A 21,618-nucleotide genomic window follows, 5' to 3' on the forward strand; every position below is an offset into this window, starting at 1 on the left:
TTCCATTAATTTAAATGACCTATGGTTATGATCATTAATGTGACACATGAAACATCTTATTCCCACAGGCTGCCCCTCTCATCTAGTAATAATATCCTCACTCTATGTGTTTAGGACAAATGTTAAGTCAGTAATAACATAGCAAGCTGTATTCCTAACCTAAATTCCATTCCCACACAATCATCATAGCTATCTCATGAATATAGTTTTCCCATGATGGTTCCTTCTGTTACTTTATTATATCCTAGGTCTGGAGAGCTAATCCTCTGAATACAGTTCATCCCCTCACCTACTCGATAAATTTGAGTATGCAACCTACTTAGACAATCTTGTTACTATCACTTATACTTGTCTGTGAGTTGCGTCATATATAATATATATTACTTTTTTTGTTATTTTCAACTTTTTTCCTGTTGTAGACAAACCCTCAAAGATGTGACTTCAAGATTTATAACCTTTAGTTATTCAAACAAGCACTAATCTAAGAACTACTGTGAAAGTTATTTGTAAATGTAATTAAGGTTGCTAGTCAGCTGACCTTGACAGAAATTACCCTGGTCTTTTGGGTGGACTCAATGTAAAGATCTAAGACTTAAAAAGGCAAAAGAAAAGCAAAGAAAGTCAGTCCAAGCACTACAAAGAAGAGAACGATGGAGGAGTGATTGAGCAAGAGAGAGGGTATGGAAGTCCGAAGTGTGAGGAGGACTTAGGAAGCCATTGATGTCTGAGACAAAGGAGGAAATATAAAGAGAAAAACATGCATTTTGAAGGGAGCACGAGGGACTCCTGATGACAGACACCTCAGTCCTACTTTCACTCTGACAACTTGTGTGAGCTTAGAAGTGGATCTTTCCCCCTCCCCACCCCACAGAGTCCTCAGAAAGAAACACAGCCATACTGTGGAAAGGAGACATACTTTCCTGAATTTTTCCCTCAGGAGATTCAGCACAGAGATCACCCTGTGTTCCTCAGTGCCCAGACTTAGGCTGTATGGATAAATCATTCATGCTGTTTTGTAACTCACTAAATTTGGGGTGATTTGCCATGGTAGCAACAGAAATCAGTACAACCTTGCAGACTGCAGCCCCTATAAGATAGGGAATCCTATCTGTATTGTTTTATTTTGTGTCAATGTTTATGCCCAGAACTTAGAACAACTTCTGAAAATAGTAGACAATAAAGACCCTTTGAATGCATGAATATTGTCACTATATATATTCTTCTTCATAGCATTTGTACACTGAAACCTCAATAAAGTAGACTTTATCCAAAATATGGAACATCAGTATTAAGTTGTGAAATGAGCTTATTCCGTAGTTTGTATCCATCTAAGTAAAGAATAATTGTCCATTCCAAGGAGCAAACACAGAAAACAATCAAATACTATTTCCTAAAGTACTGTGTTTCAAGTTTCAGGTCACAGTATATAGTAAGTGATAAATATCAATTTATGAGGTTCATATTGGGAGGAAGGAGAAAGAAAGGAGGGTGGGAGGATGATGAGAAAGAAGGAAATTAACCCAAAATAGTAAAGTACCACTTTCGTGTCAGTGTGGCAGATACAAGTGTATTCATGTGCATGTGTGTGTATATGTGCTATTTATTCTGAATCACAATCTAAGAGTTATTTCTTCTGTAGATGCCATAAATATAATTTGAGAACCATAGTCCTAAAGGTCATTACGCTCTGTGCTGTGGACCAGAGTGCAATTTAGGGCCTGACTGGAGGTAAGATGAAGACAAATGAATGCTGAGGTACGGTTAAGAAAGGCTGATAAATAAACACCTCCACTGTTCTTTTGTTCTCTCTTGCATGTCCTCTCTTTCTCTCTCTCTCTCTTCCCTCCTCTCTCTTTTAAAGAACTACACTGTACCTAACTTTTCAAGGCAAAAGGAAACGTTAAAGAATTCACACTTTGTGTACCATCTCAAGGAAAGGGGGTGGACACTTTTTCCTCTTGCTATGTTCTTCCTTTGCCTTGGGTCTGAAATAGCATCTCAGGACTCTCAGCCCCACCAACAGGAAACTGCTTTTGAGCCTTCTTATAAAATCCAGTAGAGTCTTCAAGATTACAACTTGAGGCTTTAAGCAAGAAAGCATTGCAAGATGTTATTTCTTTACAATCTTATATTAAAATCCTAATAACCCATCTTCTGAGATTAGCTAGGTATTGGTGTGTATAAATTTAGCTAAGGAGTAAGTGATAAATGTACTTGACACATGGAACCAAAGAATAAATATTGAATGGAAGAACTTGACATTGCATAAAACTCACCATTCTCTGTCTCTATGTATCTCTGTCTCAGTCTCTATTTCTAACTCTGTCTCTGTCTGTCTCTGTCTCTCTATCTCTATTTATCTCTCTCAGGGCTTATGCTATCATGTTAGTTGACCATTACTTGTTGAGTTGCATTTGCCATTGATGTCAATGTTTATTGTAAGTGCAGGTGGATAAAGAAAAGAACTGTGCCATATGCACTATTCATTTCCCCTCCTCTCAAAGTATACATTCCTTGCCAGCAGGGATTAAGCAATATATCTCTATGCACTCCTTAGTGTCTATTATAGTTTGGAAGATTAATCAATATATGACAGGTACTTAACAGTGACTGGTTTTCAGTAAGAGCTCAGTAAGCATGTAGGGTTTTTTGTTTTGTTTTGTTTTTGTGCCAGTACTTGGGCTTGAATTTAGGGGACTTGAGCTCTTGCTTGGCATTTTTGCTCAAGGCTGGCACTCTACCACCTGAGCCACACCTCCACTTCTAAAATTTTGCTGATTAATGGGAGATGAGAGTCCCTCAAATTTGCTTTTCTGGGCTGGCTTTAACTCTGGATCTCATTTTTTTTTTTTGAGTAGCTAGCATTATAGCATGAACCACTGAATACCTGGCAAGATTTCAGTAAATGTTTTCATATATGCTTGTGTTGATTTGAGTAGAAATGCTGCTATCATATAACATCCTGCACCAAAGAGTTTTACATTTGTTGATTCTTGTTGCACTATATAATGAAATAAAATTAATCCTATTTGAAGACATATTCAAAGTTCACAAAATTCTCTTCTACTTAGGTCACTCTACCATAATGAATAAGGATAAAAATCATCCAAATTAGTTCAAAATTATCCAAAACTTTCTTCTCAAGCATAGTCAATCCAGGGTTTGTGATTTGCAAAGATAATCTTTCTAATGACAATATAAAGTTGCACATAAAGTGAGCTTCAGTTCATTTTTCCCTCATGTATGAATCAGACATATGATCTCTGGTGATCACTGTAGTTAGGAGTTTTGTGTCTACACCAACCAGCAAAGAACATAAATTTTTAAAAAAAAAGTGGAATATGACTTGTTAGAGTTTTCCCAGAGATTGAATATTAAAAGCATCAAAAGACATGAACCACAGTCTGGGTTTTGTTGTTGTTGTTGTTTTTCGTATGGTTTCAACAATGTTAATTTTTTTCTCCCATCTTACAAGCTGTGCAGCACCTTTCCCCCTGCCACTTTTGCCTTGTATAATTAGCATATAATTATGTGTTCTTTCACACTGGAAAGACTATTCTTTTATTAATGACTCTGAAAAACTTCTTCATTATGTTGAAAGTCAGTTTGAAATAAAAGACACAAGATTAATTTTCTCTCTTTTTAAACTTAAGAAATATTAAAAAATAAAACAGGACACAGGGATATCACAGAAAATCCTAAATCTTCGACTTTCCAATGAGAAAAGGTGCTTGGGAAACAAATGCTGCATTTTCTGTTCTCTTCAGATTAAAATGATGCTAAAAAAAAAAAAAAACTGTTCTTGGCCTTTCTTTGTTTTTAGGGCAAAAATGGGTCAGAACAAAAACAGCTTCCTGAATCTAGTACAAAACAGGAGGATATAATTCATATTTGTTATAAATACAATAGACAATCCAAGTTCATCTTCAATGAATTTGTGCAGCTTCTGATTTCTATTCAATTCTGGAAGGTTTCACACATCTCTACAGAGGCCATGTAGGCCTCATTGCTGCTTTTTGGCTGACTGCTTTTTTCCACCATTAGGTTTTCCTAAGCACTCCCGATTGGATATGGGCAATTGCAAAGAGGGTGTACATTATTGGAAATTTTCGTCATTTCTGGAGCCATTTTGATTGTAGTGATCACCTCGTATGTCTCCCAGGAGACACAGATTGCTTTTAGCTGAGAGCAGTTTTTAGCTACTTTGTAACCTACTCCTGCTTAACTTTTGGATTTCCCTTAACTTTTGGGTCCTGCCAAATCAGGGTTTATTAGACTCACAGCACCCAAGCTAGCTTCTTCAAGACCAGCAAGTGGTCAATGATATCAATGAATCAGATAATTCAGGTATTGTCTCAATAAGCTGTTGCCACTTGTGCATGGTGGAAATTGCCTTCAGCGAACAATCCAACAATCCCATGGAGAAAGCAACACATTTTGCCCAGAGCTATTTCAAGAAATTTTCTCCTTTTTTTTTTGGTGGCGGGGGAGGTGTGAGTAGGAAGGGCTGTATTATGTATTGAACTCAGAGTCTTTTGTTTGCTAGGCAATTGTTTTACATTTCAACCACATTCCAGTCCTTTGCTTTTACTTTGTTTCTCAGACAGGGTCTCATGCTTTGACCTTGGCTGCCCTCTGATCTCAATCTTCCTATCTCTACCTTCAGAGTAGCTGAGATCACATACATAACCCTTCATATCCAACTTGTTTTGAAATAGAGTTTCACTAACTTTGACTCGTTTGGCCTCAAATTATGATCCTTCTATCTCTACTTCCCTAATAGACAAGAGTACATGCAGCCATCATCATATCTAGTCCATAAATGCACATTTTCTCCAAACCATTTACATCCTTTGGTTTAAAATATCTAAATATTTCCTTTTATCATAGGGATGGGGGGTTGTTTTGGTACCAGGGCTTGAACTTAAGGCCTTGCATTACTTTTTTGTCTTTATTTGTACTAGGTCACTTGAGCCACACTTCCATTCAAGATTTTTACTAGTTAATTCAAGATAAGAGTCTCAGGGATTTTTTTTCTTCCCAGACTGATTTTGAATTGTGATTCTTAAATTTCAGCCTCCTGAGTAGCTAGGATCACAAGCATGAACCTATAATCCAGGACCTGGTTTAATACCTCTTTTTTTAATAAAAGATATTTTTCTTGTGTAGAGGAAGAGACAGCAGTAATAATTTACTTTGATTTTACTCAAAAAGCTCTTCTTTAAATCTTCTCTTCTATACGAAGATAAAACTGGGAATCATGAACTCATTAAAATCCTTACACATAATTTAATCCAAGTGTCTATTGTTGCATAAATCCTTTCTACAATGACTTTGATGAGGTCTTCTGTTCTTTAAGGCAGAAGAGATGAAGGAAAAGTAAAGAAGCCAATGTCTTTGGGGTCATATCAGATAATGAAAACAAAGTATACAAGTTAGGTGTGGTTTTTATCAGTTTCAATTTTTTGGAAAGTATTTGGTGTAGGAAAGGTTCAATTTTAATTTCCATCATGAGATTCTGGCCAACAAGGAAGGAAATAAAACTGGATTTTTATTTTTTTTTCATGAGAATTTAGATAACATGGTCTTGACCTTTTTATTTCAATGATCTGGAAAGTTAAAAAATTTTAAAGGTCTACCTCATGAGAAAAAAAATCAGAAACTTTTAAGTAATAATGATTACCTAAGAGTAAGTTGAGTTATAAGTTAAAGTTACCTACAAAATACAAGTTAGAAGAATAGGTTCAGAAAGGGACTATGTGGCTTGAATCTTGATTTCCTAATTAATAAGTGCTCTGACCTTGGGAAGTCACTTAACTATTTAAAGTTTTGGTTAACTCATCTGCTTTAAAAAGGGGAGACAATAATATGTTCTTCATGGGATCATTAAGAGGACTAAAGCAGCTAATTAGTTTAAAGCATTTTGTTTGGTATTTGGTCTATGTTTATGTAGCCAATAAATGTTAGCTTCCTCTTGTCCACTGAGTAATGAAAACATGGAATGGCTATGGAGAATGGACAGGTTTTGTGTTTGTTTTTTTTTTCTCATCTGTTTTACCATCTCAATTCCTTGGTGAATTTCCATGAGTTTTATTTTGCATTAAGGATTGATAGGATTAGGGGGAAATAGTTTTATGAGATAACTATTTTATAAGGGAATTTTATGTTGCCAAAATGCTTTTAACCAATCAGTATAAATTATATTACTTTCTAATTCAAGGTATAATACAGTTATTCCAGTTTACTCATTCACTTAATGGATTTTGGAAAGATGTCTAACATCTAATGAACTACTTAAAGTCAATAATAATTTGACAAAGTTTCTCTTTATTTGTGCTGTTTGGAATATGGTCAGTTTTGTGTATAGTTAATCAGTCAGTGTATTGCAGATATTCCTCTATAGACTGAAATTTACTTGGGTGAATTATTAATCCCTTTAATGTATCCATACAAGGTTAAAAATTCTATGTCTATATCATAAATAACCAGGCTAGTTTTGTATCTTTATAAAATTCTCCTACACCATCACTGTATAATTCAATAAATAATTTTGTATTATTCAATAAATAATTTTATTTCTGTTAAATTAAAAAAAGACTAAACTTTCATGTGCTAATTCTAAAACAAAATGAACTGCAAATTCTGCCAGACCAGAAGATGTATTTAGCTGAGAAATTAAATAATAGTCATTTTTCAGTCCTCTTGCCAACCTCCAGAGGTTTGAAATAGCAAAACTGAAAGACTTTACAATCTTTAGAGTGCTCTCTTTGCACTGACTCTAGGATTCTGTAATTCTTCATAGTAACCCATGGCTGCAAACATCAACCATCAAAGAACTATTTAGTGAGTTTGGTGCAAGTGGCTCAGACCTGTAATACTATCTCCTCAGGAGGCTAGGCTCTGAGGATCCAGGTTAAAAGCCAGCCCAAGCAGACTTATTTAAGAGATTCTTATCTCCAATCAACCAGCAAACCACTAGAATGTCAGAATATCTCAATTGGTAGAGTGTCGCCTGTAAGTAGACAAAGCAGTGCAGCAGCAGAAGACCCTAAGCTCAAGCTCTGGTAGTAGGAGAAAAAGAAGAAAAGATAAAAGAAAGGAAGGAGGGAAGGAGAGAGGGGAAGGAATTTAGAAGGAGGGACTGAAGATAGGAAGGAAGAGAAGAGAAAAGGGGAGAGGAGAGGAGAGGAGAGGAAAGGAAAGGGGAGGGGAGGGGAGAGGAGAGAAGAAGGAAGATGAAAACTAATGTTCTAGAAATTAAGAATATCAAAATAACTTCTTCCATAAAACAGAAAGAAGCTTATTTGGAAAATATAATAGAGCCACAGAGAACTTAATACTCCTTTATCAGAATTTATTCAGATTGCTATACATCACAAGAATAAGATTTGGGATCAACTGCCAAGCATTTAATATGCATTCGTTGAGAGGTTCACATTAATGGCAATGTGAAACTATTTTTTCTTCATCTAGCATGATAGTTGATGTTAATATATAAAAGATGTTATTCTGAAATTTTAAAAAATACTATGAAAAAGTAAATTAAGAGAAAAATAGGAAAGCTGTACTTTGTGAAACTATGCTTTCTCTTTTTATAACCAACACTCAATGGAGCAACTACAAGTGCCTCCTTCTCTAATTCTGAGATATCTTGCCTTCTTTTTTCAAGACAGTTGTCCACTTACCCTAGTTGTTTTCACTTTATTCCCAGAAGAACAGCTCCATCCTTTCCGGTCTGGAAGTACTTTACATTCTTCTCCCTCCAAACATGGCTGCATATGACACCACCATTTCTGTTCCACTATGGAAGCTGAATGAGACAGACAGACAGACAGACAGAAGTCATCTCAATATTTTCTGATTGCATGGTTAATTCTCTGGGTACACATGTATAGAAGAACAAAGGTCAGTGCTCTAACTAAATGATTCATTGCTAAAGGAATTTTTGCTTAACGTTTTATTTCTCATTGTGCCAAGGACAATGAACATAGTATGTAAAATGTAAATATATTTCTAGTGGACTAATAACTACAACCACAGTGATGGACTTTTTTTTTGTAGGTGGGGCTTGAACTCAGGGCTTTGGTGCTGTTCCTGAGCCTCTTCATGCTCAAGGTAGTGATCTACCACTTGAGCCACAGCACCACTACTTCTTTTTGAGTGGTTAATTGGAGATAAGAGTCTCATGGAGACTTTTGTGCCTTGGCTGGCTTTGACCCATGATCCTCAGATCTCAGCCTCCTGCATAGCTAGGATTACAGGCATGAGCCATCAGTGCCTGGATGTTGATGGACATTTTTCATGTGAAAATATAGAACTCTTTACAAGAAACCTATGTGAAGATGTGCATGCATTGGCTTATGGAAATATATAAGAAAATGGACTCAACTGATTTTGAATCAGTAGTTTAGAAACAATATAGTATTTATCATGAGTAGTCTGAAAAATCAGGAGAGTTAGGCAAACATTTTTTGTTTTCTATCACAGACAGTAGCCTCATCACAAGGGTATACTGTTTAACAAATTACTATTTATGTTAATAACAATTAAGTAGAGCTATAACAAAAGCTATGTTCTATTATAATTAGGTGGGCCCTAATTATGAAGAAAGAAATTTGTATTTTCATGCACCATCACAAAACCAGTGCGCTTCATATACACAGTGTTGATGTTTTTCATTGTTAATCGCCATCCCTGGGCTTAGGAATCCATTCTCTTATACCATCGATTTTCATCTTGCCATTAATTAACACACATCTTCTCTACTTTCTACCATGAAATCAGTTATTTGATGGTATCCAAACAAGAAGTACTTTGGCTCATGATAATTGTTTTTGTAACAGAACTGCATGAGAGCCTAAAAAATACATCTAAAAAATGCCCCTGCGAACAAATGGTTTCAGTGTGGTCCCTTAAGATGGCCTCCCAGTGTACACCATTATAGCAGCGTTCCAATGCCAAGCAGCCCGGTCTATGCTATGACAATAAGTAATGGAAGAACTCGCACCATCCACACAAGACGGGGCAGCTCGTGTGGTGCCGGCCACCTGCCCTGGAAAACAGGAGCACTTGACTGTTTGTGATCGCTCTTCTATCTTGTTCTTATTACAGCATCTGTGGAGCGCCACCACCTCGCAAGTTCCCGTTTTAACATGGTGAGCTGTGCAAACAAAAGAAACAAAAGATAAAAACAATATGGACACATTTGGACACTTCCCTCCCTCTTTTTTTAATTAGAAGGACATTAAATATAGCTCTATAAGGGAGCTACCATGCATGAAACTAGAAATACAGTGATGCTAACTCCATAATGCAGATTTGATTTCCTTTCTCAATGTGATGGGACCATTTCTGTCAGTAAATGCTTGGTGAAGCAGGGACAATTAGTTGACTCCATTAGAATGAGCTGTTAAAGCAGTCTGAAATATAGAGGCAATACATGGTGCCATCAAAAACATATTTATTTGCAGATGACTTTTTCACACCTTTCCATTTGATGCATTTATAGTAATGTAAGTCCTGGGACAAGATGTCCTTCAGCAGAGTTGAGCCTAGCCACTTTCTTAAAGCAGATGCTGATAAAAGTGTGACTAGATAGAGAATCCTTCAAAAAAACACAAAACAGAATGTGAGAACCATATCTTCAGTATCCTGCTCAGTATCCCCAGTAAAGAAGAATCTTTAAGTTGCCACCATTTCATTCCAAGTTCCAGCCAATCTCTAGTCCAGAATCATTCCTTTCCTTGTGGATACAAGTACTACCAAATGACAAGAGCAGCCAGAACATAGATGAATCATATATGGAAGCCAGACACCTGGAAATCCAGATGTGAAAGCTTTCAGCCTCCAAGGACTATATGTTCAAACCTCAAAGCAAGGCTGTTGAGCTTTCTGGGAGACTGAAATATGTGGAGCTCACTTGCCACATTTGGAAAGGACTTGAGTCTGTCTTCATCTTTGTTGGGGTTTTTCCCTGTTTCCTCTTTAAAGCATTAACTCTACTATGAGGTGATAAAGTATGTTTCATTTCCTTAATGGAAAAAAAGCTTTATGTTAAAACGTTTGCTGAGTAATTACACTTTCAGAAGTTTAGAAAATGTGATTGGTATAAAAACAGAAATGTAAATAGAAAAGCAGGTCTGATGGTGTTTAAAGTTGTTACACCACGCAGTTCTATTAACCATGTCCCCAGAGATGAGAAAACACAGTGAGATGTGCAGTAAGTCAGGCTAGAGAGCTTGCATAGATTTTTCTAAGAGAATATAAATTATATCATCCACTTTTTAATCCCTCCATGTGAAGCCACAAAACCAAGTCATGTTTTAGATGAATGAATACCACACACAAAACACCACTGTGAAGGACACAGTCTATCCCTCTTCTTAAAGACCTGGAAATCCTAGGAAGAAAACACCTGGGTCAGAGATTAAGTAAATGTTGGATTTTGGAGCTCTTGAAGCAATGCAGTAAGTTCCAGAGAAGGTTCTTCTGATGCAGTTACCTGAAGAGTGAACTGAACTATGAGAAAGAAGGGTGCATTATGGAGATGTAAGGAAGGAAAAACATTTCCAACAGAAGCCAACCACATAAAAAAGGCCCTAATAAAAATAGGAGGAAATATGCTGTGTTTTCAGAACAGCAAAAGGCCAGGGTCACTGCGGTGAATTCAAGGAATTGAGAGGTTGAGGGAACTGTGTCACAAATGCAGTCAGGTCATGCAGAGACTGGTAAGGACACTGGTTATTATTTGGCTTATAAGGAAAATGTCATTACATCATTTATGTTTTAGAACTTTGCTTGACTTCTCCCGTCCCCACCATCCCGTTAAAGTCTGAAATGAAGAAAACAAGAATGGAAATCTGTAAAGTAGTTGTAGATATCTAGGTAGTAAAAGATGGGAATTAGACTCTATTAACTGTAGCAGAGGCCAGAAGCAGCAAGTTAGAGATGTGTTCAAGCTAATTGCTTGAATAACAGGTGAAAGGGAAACAGGAATGAAATATTACTCTTGATCTGAGTAATTAGTAGTAGATGACTCGGATAGAAAAGCCTGAGGAAAGGGAACTGGAAGATGATGGGTAGAATTAAGATGTACTTCTGATTGAGTCGTGTTAAATTTGAGTTTATTTGAGGAGGAGAGAGCCTTTCACTTTCCAGGCAGGCCCTCTACCACTTGAACCATACCCCTAGACGTTTTTACTTCATTTTTCAGATTTGCTCACACTTTTGCCCAGGGGTGGCCATGGAGTATATTCTTCCTACTTCTGTCTCTAGTAGCTGAGATCAGAGATATGTGTCCTCATGCCTAGCTTTTGATTGAGTTGAGATCTTGCTCATTGTTTTGCCTGGGCTGGTCTCCTATCTCAATCTTTCCAATCTTTGCCTCATGAATACCTGAGATTTTAGGCATATAACATCATGCCTAGACAAACTCCAAGATTCTTTGCAACACCCAAGTAGAAATGTAAATAAAAGCAACATTTAAGACATAGAGCTTAAGGAAGAGATCTGGGCTACAGACATAGACTTAAGAGCCTTAAATCGATAGATGTTATGTAAAGTCAAGGCTTTAATAGGCTTGCCATGAAAATGTCACTGATACAGAAGAGAAAAAGGAAAAGGAGTTTAAAATCTAGACATGAAATAGAAGACAGCAAACACTGGTAAAAGAAGCAATTAAAGAAAAAAGAAAAAGTCCTGGGACTTAAGGAACAGAAGAGCAAGGACTAAAATGTACAAAAGGAAGCAACTTATCAGCCATGTCAAATGTCATTGAGAGATCCAATTAAGTGAAGAGAGCATAGTGTCTATTAAAAAAAATATACCTTGAATAGTGAAAGCAATCTTTAGAAAAGAAAAAAAAACTTTTACAAAACATAAAGGTACAAAGACACAATCAGGAAAGAACAATCTCTTCAATAAACAGTGTTGAGACACTGGACACCTATATGCAGACTGATTTGGCCTTAGCTCATGCCACATATAAAAATCAACACAAAATGAATTAAAGACCTAAATACAGGATCTGAAACCATAAAACTGTTAGAGAAAAACAGAAGGGAAAAGTTCCATGAAATTGATCTGGACAGTGCTATTTTTAGACGTTAAAAACAAAAGCACCAGCAACAAAAGCAAAAATAGAATGAAAGGGCTTAAATCAGAATAAAAAAGCTCTGTACAGCCAAAGAAACATCCACCCTGAAAAAATATAGCCTGTGAAACTGAGAAAAACATTGTAGGGAGTGTTTAACTAAGCTTGATGTGGGACATAATTTGTTCTAAGAGGATAGAAATTGAAAAACTGTAGGTAGACAAATGGAAGATGCAGTAGTTTCTTATCTGTTTTCATCTAATGTAAGAGATTTATTTTTATTTTTATTTTTCTGGTCCGGTTGTGGGGCCTGAACTGTGGGCCTAGGTGCTGTCCCTCAGCTCTTCAGCTCAAGGCTAGCACTCTACCACTTGAGCCATAGTGCCACTCCGGATTTTTTTTTCTTTTTGCTTATGTGGTGCTGTGGAATCAAACCCATGGCCTCATGCATGCAAGGCAAGTGCTCTACCACTGAGCCACCTTCCCAGCCATACTGTGAGAGATTTTTGAAAAGAGAAATAAAAGAGAATGAAGCAGGTATCTATGAAAAAAGGATGTGAGTCTGGGAAGGACCAGTTACAGTATCTCACAGGGATTTCACTGAAGGATGCAAAGTGAAGAGGATGTGCAGGACTGGAGGGATGATGGGCAGAACTTGTAGAGTTGAGGTTGGAAGAATGTGTTCCTCTAACAACAGATCACTTGGGATGCTTGGACCTTTAATAGTGATTTAGAGAAACTAAGATACTGAGTGACGATGACCATAGTCTTTCATGTTTGAATGGAGACCAGAAAGAGATGATTAAGCTTTCTCCAGAGAGTGCCCATGGCAAGCAATCAGAGACCAAAGGTCACTTTGGAGAGAACTTGGTGGCTGAGCCTCTGCTCTCTTCCATAGGGACATAGCAGCCAAGAAAGAGCATATGGTATGGCTCCCTGACCTCTCTCCTGGGAAAAGAGGTATCTCTTCAGAACCATATCATAGAAAGATTTTTATTATATATTTGGAAAGAAGGGAGAAGTCTGGTTCCCTCTCTTCTGGCATGTGGAAGCATTGTACTTCTCCATCCTGTCAACTCTGGCTATGGGGATCTACTTTTCTTTGTCTAATAAAATCAAATTAAAAGCAATAAGACGTCTGGCACTGGTGGCTCATGCCTTTAATTCTAGATACTCAAGAGGCTGAGATCTGAGGACTACAGTTCAAAGGCAGCCCAGGTAAGAAAGTCCATGACTCTTATCTCCAATGAACCACTAAAAAGCCAGAAGTAGAGCTGTGGCTCAAGTAGTAGAGCACTATCCTTGAGCATAAAGTTCAGAAAAAGCCATCTCAGGGAGTCCAAACACCAGGATACACACACACACACACACACACACACACACACACACAACACACAACACACACATGCATACATGCATGCACACACACATTCAGTAAGAGGCATTTCTGAATGAAAGCTTTTCTTTGTAGAGAACCGACATTAACTTGGATCCCAACTGCAGAGATGTGGGACAGTCACAACCAACCATGATGCACAAGGACAAAATAAACTGATCCTGTTCCCAAAACTCTAACACGAGGAGTTTTGACTACCTCAAATTTCACAAACTTTGATAATACGGTCATTCCTTCTCCTGCTCCCTAATTTGTTCAGTATTTAACACTCCTATAGGAATCTAGATGTGTTGATTGTGGCCTAAGTTAAGAATAAATCCAATATCTATAATCCTGCATCATTCCAGTGCATGTGAAGCAATGTAGAATAAAGACAAAAGAGTTATTGTTCAGATATTTATGCACTTTGAAGAGTTGTAAGGGATTACTCTTCAATGGGATAATTACATTGGCTAAATTTAGAATGTCAGAGCTGTGATAGAAAAAAAAATGATGCTTCTTTCTTCTTGTAAAAGAAAGGAGGGTAAATGATGGCCATGCTGTACAATTGAGAGAAGATAATGCGGTAGCTGCATCATGACGAATGAGAAGAGTATCTCCCCTCAGAGAACATGGCACTAAATGTCAGGAGATTAATATAAAGGTGACAGAAAGAGCAAGTGGTAGCCTGTCAGACAAAGGCCTTTCCTGCTCCATCCTTTCTCTTCATTGCTAGGAATAAAACGTGCAAAAACACAGGTTGAGTTTCCTGGTGAGATATAGGATTTTGTGAAAATTCTCTCACCCTTCATTCTTTCTAATAAGCTGAAGTTACAGTGCTTATTTGTAGGGAAGGAGAAAGAGAGACATAAGCTTATACTTTTAAATAGAATAGATGATGATAGATAGATAAATAGGCAATTTTTTAATCCAAGAGTTTGAAAGCATGTGTAGCAAAAATATTATAGCAAAATATTAAATGTCCAGTATTTTTATTGTGCCCATGCATATGCCAAGTACATGAAATAACTCACAAGAGTGAAACAAAATTTCTCTACATATTTAGGTCACCTTAACATGGGATATGTCTGCAAATGTTATGGTTTTCTTATTTGTCACTATATTCTTCACTTCTTACAAAGATAATCAAATTCTTGCCGACAAAGACTAATTTTACATATTAGCTGCTCAGTGTGTGGTAAGCATTTAATAAATGGTAAACAAGCAATCTGAGATGGTAGAGCTCATTCCTGTGGTTTTCCTGTAAAAGGTTAATGAAACAGTAGGAAATTCAAGTTCAAATTCTCTATGTAGACTCAGGAAAAGCTCAGATAAACCAACCTAAATCAAATATTAGGGCTTTCTAATTTAACACAATAGAAGATCAGTTAGTATCGTATCAAAATGATGTGAGAACCAACCCCCGCACCAAGAAGTGAAAAAAGACAAACAATTTTCTTCATGTCACAATTCCCAAGATCTCTCTGTCTTCCTTTCTCCTCTTTCTCTCCTGTCTTCCTCCTTTCTCCCTCTTCTCTCTCTCTCTCTCTCTCTCTCTCTCTCTCTCTCTCACACACACACACACACACACACACACATACACACATACTTTCTTAGGTTTGTCTCTTTTCTGATGTGATGCATGAATAAAAATGTGTTGCCTCCTACATTTTTGGGAAATGACAACAGAGACAAATAGTTTTCATTAAATTCTCAAGAAGGATGAAAATCGAGTCTTACCCTGCTCTAACTGTAACCTTCCAAAGTTATGACTCTATGTCTCACTTTAACTCCAGTCCCATTGACCTGTCCCAGAAACAAGCACTTAAAACACTCCCTTTTGAGCCATTGATTAAGAATCTTATCTGCTTTGTCAGGCTATTATGACCAGAATATTGTGACATGAAGTTCCATTTCACATTTTACAAAAGTATTTATTTTCACCTGCCAGTTTATTTAACCTGAAAATAACTTTTCTGTGGGTGGGGGGGCAAGAACTAAATTAAACAGCATTTGATTTGTATACATACAGATTTTTTTCAAATTATATATCAGCACTATTTGGAGCCTTTTGTATATAGAATTGATGAATCATCCATAAAAACGTTATATAGAAAATAAACTTTACAGCAAAATAATATTTATATGTCATTCACCCTGAATAGTGGTTGAATTCCTGAGGTGTAAAGATTATGAAAAAATATACTATACATATTGCATTCTAGGCATAACAATTACTAATATACTTCTGCAAAAACATATATAATGATGGAAGTTACTAATATTCTTAATATTTATGGGGTCAATCATTATTTCATTTTACCATCACAGCAAGCACTGAGAAGAAAAATTTTATTATCCTCAATTTATTTTTTTATTGTGAAAATACTGTACAGAGGGGTTACAATTACATGGGAAAGATAATGAGTACATTTCTTATCAAGCATTGTAGCCTCCTCCTTTGTTTCCCCTTCCCATTCCTTCCCATCCTCCCCCCGCCCCCCTCTTATCCTCAATTTTTAAATGAAGAAGTTGAGACATTCCTAGTGACATAAAGGACTGAAGAAACCATCACTGTATTATCCCCATAGACAAAGCTTGGTACTTAAGAAATAACATGGCTGCTGAAACCAAAATGCCTGAGTTCAAGCCTAGCTTGACTTGTACTAGGTGACTTAGGTCAACCTTTAAACAAATATGATTGCTTTCCAAAGAACTAATTTCTTTCTAAAATGACTCCATAAGGTACTTATGAAGATAAAATCACATAGTAGGTGTGAGACTTTTTAAAACTATATGACACACCAAGCACCAATGGCCCTACGTTCACCCTACCTACTCAGGAGGCTGAGATCTGAGGACCGCAGTTCAAAACCAGCCTGGCCAAGAAAATCTGTGAGACTCTTCTCTACAGTTAATCACCAAAAAGGCAGAAATGAAATTGTGGCTCAAGTGGTAGATAGAGTGCCAATTTTGAGCAAAAACACTAAGGGTTAGCACCTAGACTTTGAATTAAGCCCTAGTATGGGAAAAAAGGAAAAGAAAATTATGTAACATTATTTAAATGTTGTCATTATTTTCACTAATGGTGTAATTAATGTATTCTGAATCAATACAGCGTATATAGAAGATATAAAGTGATGGCTGTTAAGGAAAGTTATCCACATTACATAGAATTTCTAATTTCATATTTCAAAAACTATAGATAATTGTGTTGACACAAGATGCATGTGAAAATCTCCAATCTGACACTTAAGCTACCGAAGAGAATAAATTTAGCATCAAGGCGTGAATTTGTTCCTATATGGCTTCCTCTCCACTAGATTTCAGCTCTTATTTGCATTTTAGTTTGTCTCATTGATTCTGAAATTTTGTCTTTATATATTATTTAATAATTTTACCCAGTTTGACTAGCTTCCCAAAGAGTCTGTATTCAACTTCTAAGCAAAAAGAAACCATCACTTACATGCACCAATGGGCATCTGAAATACAAGCTAGTTAGTAGATTTAGGTTGCTGTAAATCACTTTGACTGAAAAAAAATGTGCTGAAACAAAAACTTTGGGAGACAGCTAATTTCTCACTTCTATTCATTAGAGTGAGAAAATAGGACACATTTTTAGACTTTCATGCTGAAGCAATCTAATTAAAAGGAGTGGTCATTTAAATAGCTGAATGAAATTCACAAATTCTTATAATTTATGTGGTCAAGATGATCAAGTTAGGGAGTAAAGAGCCAGTGACAACTTTTATAAATCCTGTTTTCTTAATCTGCTTCACATTTTTAATACAGAACAAAAATGAAAATAAAACAAAGTCAAAAATGAAAGTAAGGGGTTGGGGATTCAGCTCAGTGGGAGAGCACTTGCCTGGCAAATGCAAGACCCTGAGTTTGGTCCTCAGCTCTCCAAAAAAAAATAAATAAAAATTAGTTGGAGAAAAGACTGCCACTGCAGTGTAACATTGTAATGCAAATTTCCATTTGACAATGTTCAGCGTCTTAACAAAGAGTAACTCCCACCAGAGGGCAGTGGAGAAAGGAACAGAGTAGATTAAAGAAGGTGGCAAGAAATTTTAGGTTGATGCCCTTCAGCTCAATCACAAATATCTTCTGCTTCCTCATTTCAAATTAAAAATTGATGTTTACAGAGTGAACCTAGAAGACTAGTGGCCCCTAAATAAATTGCTTGCAACTTACATCTGTAAGGATGGCTCCAAGGAGAGTTAGAGAACCAGGTTTTTCAAGCAAGAGCTACTGGACCAGTAAAATGTTTTCATCCAAAAATGTGGAACTAAAGCCACAGCACTGCCCATGGAAATAGACATAGGAACCAACATATCATTTGACATCATGAACAAAGTGTCCTATGGAGATATTTGTTCCACAGAGATGAGAGATTTTCAAAAAAAAAAAGGTGTTGGACCACAAACAAGGCCACACTAATGCCCCAGCACAACTATGTTCACTGCAGCATTATTTACCATAGCTAAGATATAGAGTCAACCCGGATGTCCCTCAGTGGATGAATGGATCAAGAAAATGTGGTGTATATACATAATGGCATTCGATGCTTCCTTCAGGAAGAATAATATCACTCCATTCATAAGGAAATGAAAAGACTTAGAAAAAATTATATTAAGCCAGACCCCAAAAAACATAGGCCGTGTAATTTCCTTCATTTGTAATAACTAAACTATGTCTATGATATTCTTAGCAGAGGAACACAATGGTTCAATAATGAAGTGGACGTGACCATATAAAATTATGCTTATCAAAATGAACTCCAAGAAATGGAAGCAAGAGCGTTTTTGTTGGTGGTGGTGTTGGTGGTGTTTTTTTTTGGGGGGGGTTGTACTGTTTGCAGTTCTTACATTTTTCTCTCTTTATCCCCCCTTTGGTTTATTCCCTGTTGTCATTTTTTAATTTCTGTACCCTCTGTCTTGTATATAAGTTATCTGATTTGGGGAAGGGAAGGGGAATCACAGAAATGGTGGGACAAAGGGTTAACCAATGTAACAGTGATACTCACTAGACACTATGTTGGACAACTTGGGGGGAAGGGAGATGGGGGGATTGGGAAAAATGAAGGAACACTGTTCAAAAAGAAATGTACAGTTCATTTTCGACATAACACCTTGTACATCTCGTTGTTGTAATGGGTCCACCTGTATCCCTACTTAAACAGTTTGGTTTTTCCTCTGCATGCTATTTTCACAATAATAATTTAAAAAAAGAAATGTACTCATTACCTTATTTATGTAACTGTAACCCCTTAGTACATCAACTTTACAATATTTTTAAAAGATATTCCTAGAAGCTACAGTAAGAAATAATGGAAAACACCTTGAATCTTTAAGGTAGTAAACTAGATCAACTAAATCAACCAACTCATCAATAGAATATCATATCATTATTTGTATTGATACTTTATGAATTCATAGCCACATGTTTTTATCCTTTAATGGTAAGTGGAATAGGAAGGGAACAATGATGTGCATACAAAAACTCATTAGGATTTACATGAAAATGGAAACAAATAAAAGGTAAACTTACACACAAGGAATGTGGTATAAGACAAAATTTTTTTTGGCGGGGGGGCTGGGAGGGAAGGGTGGTCCATTCATGGGACCTGAACTCTGGGCCTGGGCGCTGTCCCTCAGCTCTTCAGCTCAAGGCTAGCACTTGACCACTTGAGCCACGGCGCCACTTCCAGCTTTTTTCTTTTTGCTTATGTGGTGCTGAGGAATCCAACCCAGGGCCTCAGGCATGCAAGGCAAGCGCTCTACCACTGAGCCACCTTCCCAGCACAAAATTCCCATAAGACAAAATTTTTTTAAAATAATAATAATTTTTAAAAAGAAGGTGTCAGAGAGGCACCAACATAGGTTCAAGGAGAAGCTAAAAGGGGCCATTAGTTTCATTAACTATCTCAGTGTCACTCTTCTTCAGAATTTCCTGAAGATTTTTTTTTACACAACAGGTTCCAATGATTATCCTTTGTCCTATGGTAATCTGATGATACCTATAGTCCAAAAATGTGCTCTCTAGATCACTTTTTAATTAAAATTATAATCAGAAGAGCAAAGTATCAGCCAGAGTGCTTTTGACCTCCACATTTAAGAGGATATTTACTCAAACCTTCAAAGTAGAATCCATGAAATTTCCAGTCCAACACTCATACCTCATAAATTCACCTCAGTGAAAATTGATTTTGCAAGTAATGATTCTAAGACCATCTAGAATACAATCAAGGGAAAGCAGTCCATTATTTATGATTTATTATCATTACTACTATATATTTTATTACATATATAACTTTTCTAATGGCAATGGGTAAAAAGGAGATTTTTCTTTTTAATTCTAAATTATGCCAAATCAATGTAAAGCATTAGAACAATTCTCAATTTCAAGGCAACATAAGGGTCACTCTTTTATGATTAATAAGGTCCATGTTCTAGAAAGGAGTCTGAATGCTTCCTGTAGAGAATGGCAGGGTGAGCTAAAAGGGCAGTGAGAAGGAGACAGGGGAATTCACTCTAGTGCAGTGTGCCCCTGAATGTTGCGATGTGGTACATCATTTAGGTCACTATGTTTCTTTCCTTATCTATAATATGAAGAAATCAGGCTATATTGAGAGGTAATTTAGATGGAAGTTTCCTTCCCATTCAAAAAAATTCTATAAGTTTATGAAATAATTAACTTTTATTATTCTGAGGAAAATCTATTATACCTATCAGAAAATGAAAGTCAAAGTATAACACATTTTTAAGCCCTTCAAGCTAACTTTATTAAGTCACTGAGCTTAACTAGAAACTGAGATGAAAGTTGATGGCATCTTTGTTTAGGATATATTTCATAACTGAATGAAGTCACGAATCTTAACAGCCTGGTGTAATATTTGCTATAAAATCAATCCACATCTTTTCATTACTTTATGTGCAAATGAGCTTGATTACTGCCAATTTCTTGAGAGAGATGAGTCCAAAAAAGTAATACAAAGTTGCAGTTTAACTAAGGATTTTGAAATCAGAGAATCCAGCCTCCAGTTTCATCTTTAAAAGAGAGTACTCTCTTAAGCATGAAACTTCATGCACTTTAGTGCTCCTGGGGCTCACAATGAGACCACACTTTCCCATTTCCCCTGCAGTGATGCATAGGGAAGATTGGAGTTATACTTCTTAAAGACCAGGCCGATTAAGACCTCTCATTCTTGCCAGCCACTCTTTGGCTTCACCTTTAAGACAGAGGACTGTGGCCCTTGCTGACCTTGAAAAATGTGTGTGGAAGAAGAAAAAGGCAAAAATCAGTACGTGATTCTACATGGAGGAGAAATACCAACCCCTGTCACCAACTCTATTTCACACGAGGAAGACGTAAATTAAGCTATGTTAAAATTAAGGTAATGACTGATAGCTAGATCTGTTGCAGTAGCAAACAGAGCTACGGACCTAGGAAGAAACGGAGTGGAGCGCAAGGAAATGACACACTGAGTATATGAAACAGAGAAGAAAAGGGATGAGATTTTGAGAACATTATTTCATCTTCATAAGCATCAGCCAATTGTCTGCAAAATGAAAATTAAGATATTACCTATCCTCGAGGGTTGTAATGAGGATTGAGTTAATATTCAAAACAAAACTGTATCAAACAAAAAGTTATTAAAAATAACTGTGGGTTCTAAGAAGACCTAAATGAATGTATGTGTACAACTCAGATATCTGAGAAGGAACCTTAGATTTTGAAGGAACCGAAGAATAATAAATTTCAACTTATCCATTTAGAAGTTGGAAGTTCGTGGCTAACAAACATAATCGTAGTAAAAATCACCGATAGTAAAAGATAAACAATTAGAACTTAGTTTTCTTCATTTCTAGGCAATGTCACCTTTATTACCTGACCCCACACCTCATTGGTCACTAGATTCCTTTAATTCTTCCTCTAGCATATGTGCTAAATTTCACTCCCTCCTCTACAACTTCACTTATGACAGATCTTAGGGATACTTAGACCTTTATTTCCTAACCATAAGAATCCTATGACTAATCTCCATAGTTTGCTTGTTTCCCTCTCCCTTTCCTACCCTTACACATAATCCATCTAATCATGGAAGATCTGTCAAAAAATAAACTCATGGTACATAGTCATTTTTTTT

The 21,618-nt window shown here is 36.6% G+C and overlaps 1 protein-coding gene across 1 annotated transcript in view; it reads right to left on the reverse strand.

The window, feature by feature from the left end:
- The window catches only part of Fam19a2 (family with sequence similarity 19 (chemokine (C-C motif)-like), member A2), a 434,441-nt gene that overhangs the window by 27,550 nt on the left and 385,273 nt on the right, over positions 1-21,618 (reverse strand). Inside the window, exons 3-4 of the mRNA XM_013020543.1 lie at positions 9,008-9,160; positions 7,686-7,810 (exon numbers count right to left, since the gene is read on the reverse strand). Of these exons, the coding sequence (XP_012875997.1) occupies positions 7,686-7,810; positions 9,008-9,160 (278 nt within the window). The remainder of the gene's footprint in view (positions 1-7,685; positions 7,811-9,007; positions 9,161-21,618) is intronic.

This window comes from Dipodomys ordii, unplaced genomic scaffold (assembly GCF_000151885.1).
Source record: "Dipodomys ordii isolate 6190 unplaced genomic scaffold, Dord_2.0 Scaffold3, whole genome shotgun sequence".
Lineage (NCBI taxonomy): Eukaryota > Metazoa > Chordata > Mammalia > Rodentia > Heteromyidae > Dipodomys > Dipodomys ordii.